A 7,476-nucleotide genomic window follows, 5' to 3' on the forward strand; every position below is an offset into this window, starting at 1 on the left:
GCCTGGAGAGGCTGGTGGGAACCAGAGGGAGAGTCTGGACTTAGTCCATGAGGAGCCTTGGAAAGAAGGGCTTTGAGCGTGGGCAGCATGGGGCGACTCAGTGAGTGACAGACAGACAGACAGAGCCCAGGAGGGCTTGCGCGTTGCGGGGGCTGCAAGGAGACCCTGGGCCCCAGAGAGCTGGGTCTCAGCAGAGGGACCCAGGGATCAGGCTGGGAGGGTGAGTGGGTGGCGCCTCCTGGGGGCGGGGTGCTCCAGGCTGAGCCCAGCGAGGAAAGGCTGGAGCGGGCAGGCTGGCGGCTTCCAGGGACCTTGCATGGGCGGATGTCAGTGTGGGCTGGGGGAACGGGTCAGCCAGGCAGGTCTCAGCCCTGGGGCCGAGGGGTCTGGGTGCTTCTGAGCGGGAAGTTTGGGTCTGAACATTGGGTGGCCCTTGGGGTAGGTGGGGAACAGCCTGCCCTGGTGGCTGCCCAGCCTCAGGGGTCCCCCCTCTTCCGCAGCAAGGTGCCCGGGTGTTCGGGGCCCTGGGCCCCATCGGGCCCTCCTCGCCGGGGCTGGCCCTCGGGGGCCTGGCGGTGAGCGAGCACCGGCTCAGCAACAAGCTGCTGGCCTGGAGCGGCGTCCTCGAGTGGCAGGAGGTGAGCGTCCGAGTCGGGGCCCCGGTGCGTCCCATGGGCGGGGGTGCCCCACAGGTTCCTGGGGGTCACAGTGGGTCACAGGCCTGGGCGTCTGAGCTCAGACTCTCGCTCCTGCCACAGAAGCGCAGGCCCTTCTCTGACTCCAACGCGAAGCTGAAGCGGACCCTCCCCTGCCAGGCCTACGTGAACCAGGGCGAGAACCTGTGAGTCCCCGTGGGCGGGCGGGCTCGCGGGCGAGTGGGCTGGCGGCTGGGGGGCCGGGACCCCCCTGACCCTCTCCTCCCACAGGGAGACCGACCAGTGGCCACAGAAGCTGATCATGCAGCTGATCCCGCAGCAGCTGCTGGTGAGCCCCGCCCCAGCCCCCCGAGCCTGCTCCCCAGGGCACCCCACCCAGTGGTGACCCAGCTGTCCCTTGTCGCCCCCAGACCACCCTGGGCCCCCTGTTCCGCAACTCGCAGCTGGCGCAGTTCCACTTCACCAACCGAGACTGCGACTCCCTCAAGGGGCTCTGCCGCGTCATGGGCAACGGCTTCGTGAGTGGGCGGCGCGGGGGCGGCTGAGGGCCGGGCAGGGGCTCCCCCGGGCACTTCGGTGACGGCTCTGCTGGGACAGCCCAGGCGGGGCCCCGGGTGAGCTCTCCTAGGGGTTGGGGAGTGGCTCTCGCTTGAGGTCTCAGCCCGTCTGTGGAGCCGAGTGAAGGCGCCCGCCCGCCTCGGGCTCCCCGGGTGTGAGCCAGGGGCCTGGGGAAGGGGTGACCAGGAGGGACTGGTCTGTGCTGGGGCTCGGCTTTCTCACCCGGCAAGTGGGTAACAGGACTTTCCCGGGGCCCCTGGGAGGCGCGGGTCTGTCACGTGGGTGATTGGCGGGCAGAGTGAGTGCTCGGTAACCGCCAGCTGCTCAGACGTGTTGGGATGTGGACGCCGGATGTCAGGAGTTGAACTTGACCCGGGCCTGGGTGTGAGCAGCACCCTCCCCAGGGGGTGTGGCCTGATGTGGGAGCAAGTCCTCTGCCCAGGAAGCCCGAGGGCTCGGCTCTGGGGTCCCCTGCGTCCCTGTTCCTCTGTGGAACGGGCCACCCCCTCGGGGGGTGGAGGGGCGGGTGCCATGTGTGCCCCGACCCGATGCCCAGGTGGGTCCCCTTCCCTCGGGGCCTGGACAGGCCAGGGGTGACGTGGGGGTCTCCTGTCTGACCCCTTCGAAGGGCCTGCTTTGTGCCTGGCCCCGGCTGCAGGCACGGTGGGCCTGTCAGTCACTCTCGTCCTAGTAGGTGTCGGGGAGGCCAGAGGCAGGTCCCGTGAGGGAGGGGACCAGAGGCGTCAGGCAGGCGGCACGGGGTGTTATGGGAGGCGTTCCCCCCCTTTGTCCGGCACCCCAGTGGGGACATGTCAGGTTCACGTTCCCCCACGTCCGAGGGCACTGGCATCTCGGTCAGGAGCACTATGGCGTTTACTGGGCGCACTGCTGGCACAGGTTTCACAGTGGAGGAAACGCAGTAACTTACCTGAGGTCTCAGCTGGGAGGAAGCAGGTGGCTGGCCCTCCTGGCGGCTGCCCTGGCACAGGCAGCGACCTCGGCAGCTCCATGGGGCGGGGCTTGAGACGGGGCGTGGCGGACAGAGCCCTAACCACACCCACACGTGGGCCCCAGGCCGACCTGATTCAGGGTGGGGGTGAGGTGCAGGCCTCTCACGCCGAGACCTGGGGGTCGGCTCAGAGGATCTGTCCATGGCGGGCAGGCGTGGGGGTCAGGGAAGGGCATTCGCCCCCTCAGCAGTGCCCTGGGGTCCCTGACCTCCGACCTCCCCCCAGGCGGGCTGCATGCTCTTCCCCCACATCTCCCCCTGTGAGGTGCGCGTGCTCATGCTCCTGTACTCGTCCAAGAAGAAGATCTTCATGGGCCTCATCCCCTACGACCAGAGCGGCTTCGTCAACGCCATCCGGCAGGTCATCACCACCCGCAAGCAGGTGCGCCTGGTGTCTCATGCCAGTGGGACTGAAGGGCGGGAGGGACGACAGTGGCTCCCGGGTGTGGAGGGGGAGGGAGGAGGGGGCAGGCCAGGGCACACTGGTCATGGAGGGTGGTGTGAGGCCAGGAGGCCCTGCAGGGCGACCAGGCGTCTCACCAGTGTCCCCTTCTCCCGTGTCCCTGGTTGTGGGACATTTTGTAGCTGCCGGTTCTTACAGGCAAACCCTGTGGGCTTTGTGCCCCCGGCTGAGGGTTGGCACTTGTCTTGGGCACATGGGAGCCATGGGAGGTCTGAGAGCAGGCGAGGAACAGGCCTAGCTCTAGGAGTGTCTGGGGCTGTGGACAGACTGGAGGCTGAGAAGCCCTGGCTGGTCTGTGGGGGGAGGCGGTGGGCAGGCTGGGGACAGGGGCAGGGAGGGGGGGTTGGGGGGCTGAGGCACCAGCCCACACCCCACCCCGTCTCCTGTAGGCAGTGGGACCCGGGGGTGTCGCGGGCCCAGTGCAGATTGTCAACAACAAGTTCCTGGCGTGGAGCGGAGTCATGGAGTGGCAGGAGGTGAGTCCTGGGGCGGCCGGCCGCTTGGGGACCCGTGCACCCCCCTGACTCAGGACCCCTCCCACTCCTGATGCCACCCCTTCCTGTCCCCCAAAGCCCAGGCCTGAGCCCAACAATCGGTCCAAGAGGTGGCTGCCGTCGCACGTCTACGTGAACCAGGGCGAGATCCTGTGAGTGTGGGGCTGGGGGTGGAGGAAGCATCCGGGTGAGGCCCGGCCTCCTGACCCTGGTGCCCTGGTGCCCGCAGGAGGACGGAGCAGTGGCCGAGGAAGCTGTACATGCAGCTCATCCCACAGCAGCTGCTCGTGAGTGCAGGGCGGCTCGGGTCCAGACCTGGGGTCGGGGTGGCGTGGGAGCCGAGCTGGAGGAGGGCCTGCTGGGTGGAGGGAGGCTCCTGACAGGCTCGGGGGCCGGAGAGGCCAGTCTGGCTTTGGGGGGGGTGGGTCACAGGCCTGTGGGGCGGGGCAGCTGTGAATGGTCCCACTCCCTCCGCAGACCACCCTGGTGCCGCTGTTTCGGAACTCGCGCCTGGTGCAGTTCCACTTCACCAAGGACCTGGAGACGCTGAAGAGCCTGTGCCGGATCATGGACAACGGCTTTGTGAGTGGGGTTGTGATGGGCGGCGCCGTTGCTGGGCGGGGAGCAGCCCGCAGGATAGACAGACAGATGCACAGGGCGTTTCAGTGACGACAGATGAACCGAGGGGCTGTCTGCAGAGCCGCTGGGGAGGCAGCAGCCCACAGCGATGTCACGTTTGCTGTGAGCCACGCACGGGCTCCTGGTCCACGCGACTCCCGAGGCTGTGCCGTCCTGACCCATTTTACGGATGAGGAACCTGGTTCCCCAGGTGCCGGGCAGGGGCCCTGCAGGCCCGCGCCGGCCTGTCCCCTCTGCTGCGTCTGCGTTTACTTGGCCCTGGGGTGACCTCACAGCACCTGTGCTCCCGGGGCCTCACTGCACCTTCCTGCTGCTCTACCAGGGCCGGGCACACTCCCTACAAGTTCCCAAGGTAAAACCCCAAGCTCCGGAAGGCCCCTGGCCAGGCGGGGCGGCGTCTCATTCCAGTCGGGCGGCACCAGTCTCCCCACGGCCCACCGGCACCCTCGCTGTCACTGTCCACTGTCCCCATGTCTGTCACGTGGGGAACCTGTTTCCTTTGAGTCGCTGGCGTTGGCACAGGCGTGCGGCTGGGTATTGGAGGCTGCTGTGCGTTTCTTTTGTGATGAGTGGAGAGCACAGAGCTCAGGGCCCGTGTGCCCCAGGTTGGCCTTCCGCCCGCTCACTGGCGCGTCCATGTCATCACTGTTGGCTCAGGAGCAGTGAGAGGGGCGTGCGCTGGGCTCGGCTGGCCACGGGCCGCCTCCTGTCCCAGAGGCGGTGACAGAGCCAGGCCTCCCCTCCAGGCTCCGGGGACCTGCGAGTCCTCGAGCTCTCAGCCTCGGCTGGTGACCTGTGACGACCCCTGGCCTTGAGCAGGGAAGAGCCAGGGAACTGGGCGGGGAGCACGTGGCCCCCGTGCCTTTTGCACCAGGATCCTTATTACACGAAGCCTCGTCCCTGACTGATCTGGGGGCAGCCTCCCTCCCTCCCAGCCTCTCCGAGCTCGGCTGCTTCCGGGCATTGCATGGGGTGAGGGAGCCTTGGTGTCAGGCGTCCTTCCCAGTGAGGTCCCTGCACGGCTGACCCTGAACGCTGCACCCCGTTTTGGGGCCTTCTGTGTACTTGCCCCTGTGGCGCCCCCACAGCAGGTGCCGGCATCCTGAGCTCTTCTGTGCAGAGTCAGCTGGGCCTTGAACAGTCGTCTCTAGGCTTCCATCCCCGTGTCCCCAAGTGGGAGTAGGAACAGGGCCGCGAGGACAGAGCAGTTAGGACGCACTCGGCTCATGTGCTCTGAGGGACGCCGGCCTGTGTGCTTCTGAGCAGGGCCCTTGGAGACCGCAGCTGCCCCCCGAGACGGAGGACAGCGCCCTGAGACGTCTCCGAGGGTGGGGGCCCCTGTGACCAGGGCCGCCTGTGACACTGCCCTGCACCCCCAGGCCGGCTGCGTGCACTTTCCCTACAAGGCCTCGTGCGAGGTGCGCGTGCTCATGCTCCTGTACTCCTCGGAGAAGAAGATCTTCATCGGCCTCATCCCCCACGACCAGAGCAACTTCGTCAACGGCATCCGGCGCGTCATTGCCAACCAGCAGCAGGTCCTGCAGCGGAACCTGGAGCAGGAGCAGCAGCAGCGAGGGGTGAGGCGGGAGGGGTGAGGCGGGAGGGGTGAGGCGGGAGCAGGGCTCCCAGAGCCTTTCTCCTCCGGCCCGTCGCGCTACTGACGCCTGGCTTCTTCCCCCACAGATGGGGGGGTAGTGGCCACCCCCGGCCTGGGCCCCTCTAGGAGTCACAGACGAGGCCCCCGGTGACACTGGTGAGCGGCAGCCACGGGGAGGGCGGCCGGGACCTGGCTGCTGGGGTTTGGGAAGAAGTGTGACCCTGGCTTTGACAAGACCAGACGCGCGGCAGGTGGCAGCAGCCCCTGCAGGAGGGAGGAAAGGGCTCTGCTGGGCAGGGGGAGGCCGTCCCTGGTCCCCAGGGCCCTGCAGCTCATGGGTCCGGGTGGCCCAGTAGGGGCCCAGGGGCTGCTGGGAGCCCCCACCCAGGCCCTCCCTCCGCCCCGTTCCAGGTCGGATGCTTCTGAGCAGGGCCCTTGGAGACCGCAGCTGCCCCCCGAGACGGCGGACAGCGCCCTGAGACGTCTCCGAGGACAGTGCCATCCATGTACGTTTCCCCAATAAAGTCTTTTAAAAGCCCACAGGCCACTGTCCTCAGCGCCGGCGGCCAGGAGAGGCAGTGCGTCCTCAGGTGGGCCTAGTGCTCCACTGGGGTGAGGCCCCCAGCAGTGCCCCCCTCGGCTGGGTGGCCCCCCTTCTTCCCAGCAACGTGCTGGCCAAGCTGAAAGAAAACTAGCATTTATTGGGGGGCAGGGCCGGCAGCGGCTCAGCCCTCGGAGAACTGGCGGTACAGGCGCTCCCGCTGCGGCTCCACGTGCAGCCGGAAGGGGATCTCCAGGAGCTCGGCGAAGCCTTCCGCCAGCGTCGGGGCCTTGAACTGCTTCCTGGTGGCAGAGGGCGGTGAGGCGAGGCGAGGCCCCTGAGCCCCGTGCCCACCCACAGGGCCCACCCGCGGCCGTGCCTACCTGTAGCCGAACATGACCATGTCAGCCACGTGGACATGAGAGGAGTCCGTCATCTCCCGGAACTGGGGGGCAGAGGCAGGCTGGTTAGGGGGGGAGTGGGGGACACAGGGGACAGGGCGGGGCGTGGGCACTCACCCGGTTGTTGTGGCGCGCCTGCTCCAGGGTGGCGCTGAAGTGGAAGCAGCGGCAGGGGACGCCGGCGTCCTGGGCGCACTTGATGTACCTGTGGGGTTGGGAAGGGCCAGGCTGGTAAGGGGCCCTGGGCTCCCCCTCCAGGGGCCCCCCCTCCAGGGGCCCTGGTACCTGGCCCTGCTCGCGGGGTCCGGGTTTGTGTTGTCGATCACGACCCGTTTCCCTTGCTTCAGGGCCGCCTCACACATGGCCACACAGCGCTGCCACGACCCCAGGGTGTCCTGGGCACAGGGAGCAAGCGGGTCACGGGTGGACGGGGACATGGGGGGGGGACAGGGTGGGGGGAGAAGGGGGAGGGACAAGCACACACTGGGGGTGGGGCCGCAGGGAGAGAGCAGAGCCACAGGGGGATGGGCAGGGACGGACCTTACCCTGTTCACGTGGACGTAGCCGGCGGACACCAGGTGCTCCTGGAGGAAGGTGGACTTCCCGGCTGGGGGGCGGGGGGGGAGTGTCAGTGGGAGCTGCCGGGGGTCAGAGCTCCTAGGGGTCAGGGGTCAGGGCGTCTCACCCCCAGGGAATCCCACGGCGACGACCACCTCGGGGTCGGAGCTCAGGAGGGAGCTGGACTCGGGCAGGTAGAGTGGCCCCGAGGAGGAGACGGTCCTCTGGGGGAGACGGACGTGAGGAGGGAGGACCCGAACCCGCCCCGCCCCCACCCCACTCAGCCGCGGGCCTCACCGGGTCAAAGGCTGGGAGCTCGAAGGGCGCCGCCGGCCACTTCAGGAAGAACTCCTCGGGGGTGGCGAAGGGCAGGCCCAGGTTGAGGGCAAACTGGGGGGAGGGGGGAGGTTAGGCCGGTGGGGGCCGGGGGCTGGGGCAGTGTGTGTGTGTTGGGGGGGTGCTCACCAGGCGGTCTGCGCAGGAGAAGTCTTTCTTTTTTCGCTCCGGGGCCCAGTTGCCGGTGCGTCCAGCTGCGTCTGGAAGGCACAGAGGACACCCCA

The 7,476-nt window shown here is 68.1% G+C and overlaps 2 protein-coding genes across 2 annotated transcripts in view; one reads left to right on the forward strand and one right to left on the reverse strand.

Annotated features, from left to right (window-relative positions):
* Positions 1 to 5,956, forward strand: part of PTOV1 (prostate tumor overexpressed 1) — a 20,956-nt gene extending 15,000 nt beyond the window's left edge. Inside the window, exons 3-14 of the mRNA XM_023748019.1 lie at positions 501 to 638; positions 759 to 841; positions 927 to 984; positions 1,067 to 1,174; positions 2,450 to 2,605; positions 3,076 to 3,162; positions 3,259 to 3,332; positions 3,410 to 3,467; positions 3,658 to 3,762; positions 5,199 to 5,396; positions 5,503 to 5,572; positions 5,828 to 5,956. Of these exons, the coding sequence (XP_023603787.1) occupies positions 501 to 638; positions 759 to 841; positions 927 to 984; positions 1,067 to 1,174; positions 2,450 to 2,605; positions 3,076 to 3,162; positions 3,259 to 3,332; positions 3,410 to 3,467; positions 3,658 to 3,762; positions 5,199 to 5,396; positions 5,503 to 5,514 (1,077 nt within the window). The 3' untranslated portion in view covers positions 5,515 to 5,572; positions 5,828 to 5,956. The remainder of the gene's footprint in view (positions 1 to 500; positions 639 to 758; positions 842 to 926; positions 985 to 1,066; positions 1,175 to 2,449; positions 2,606 to 3,075; positions 3,163 to 3,258; positions 3,333 to 3,409; positions 3,468 to 3,657; positions 3,763 to 5,198; positions 5,397 to 5,502; positions 5,573 to 5,827) is intronic.
* A 141-nt stretch (positions 5,957 to 6,097) lies between these two features.
* PNKP (polynucleotide kinase 3'-phosphatase) overlaps positions 6,098 to 7,476 on the reverse strand; it is a 5,511-nt gene continuing 4,132 nt past the window's right edge. The window contains exons 10-17 of the mRNA XM_006107285.3: positions 7,382 to 7,452; positions 7,214 to 7,306; positions 7,044 to 7,140; positions 6,904 to 6,965; positions 6,644 to 6,753; positions 6,476 to 6,563; positions 6,341 to 6,402; positions 6,098 to 6,259 (exon numbers count right to left, since the gene is read on the reverse strand). Coding sequence (XP_006107347.1) covers positions 6,142 to 6,259; positions 6,341 to 6,402; positions 6,476 to 6,563; positions 6,644 to 6,753; positions 6,904 to 6,965; positions 7,044 to 7,140; positions 7,214 to 7,306; positions 7,382 to 7,452 — 701 coding nt within the window. The 3' untranslated portion in view covers positions 6,098 to 6,141. The remainder of the gene's footprint in view (positions 6,260 to 6,340; positions 6,403 to 6,475; positions 6,564 to 6,643; positions 6,754 to 6,903; positions 6,966 to 7,043; positions 7,141 to 7,213; positions 7,307 to 7,381; positions 7,453 to 7,476) is intronic.

The sequence above is a fragment of the Myotis lucifugus genome, unplaced genomic scaffold, assembly GCF_000147115.1.
Source record: "Myotis lucifugus unplaced genomic scaffold, Myoluc2.0 scaffold_1091, whole genome shotgun sequence".
Classification (NCBI taxonomy): Eukaryota; Metazoa; Chordata; class Mammalia; order Chiroptera; family Vespertilionidae; genus Myotis; species Myotis lucifugus.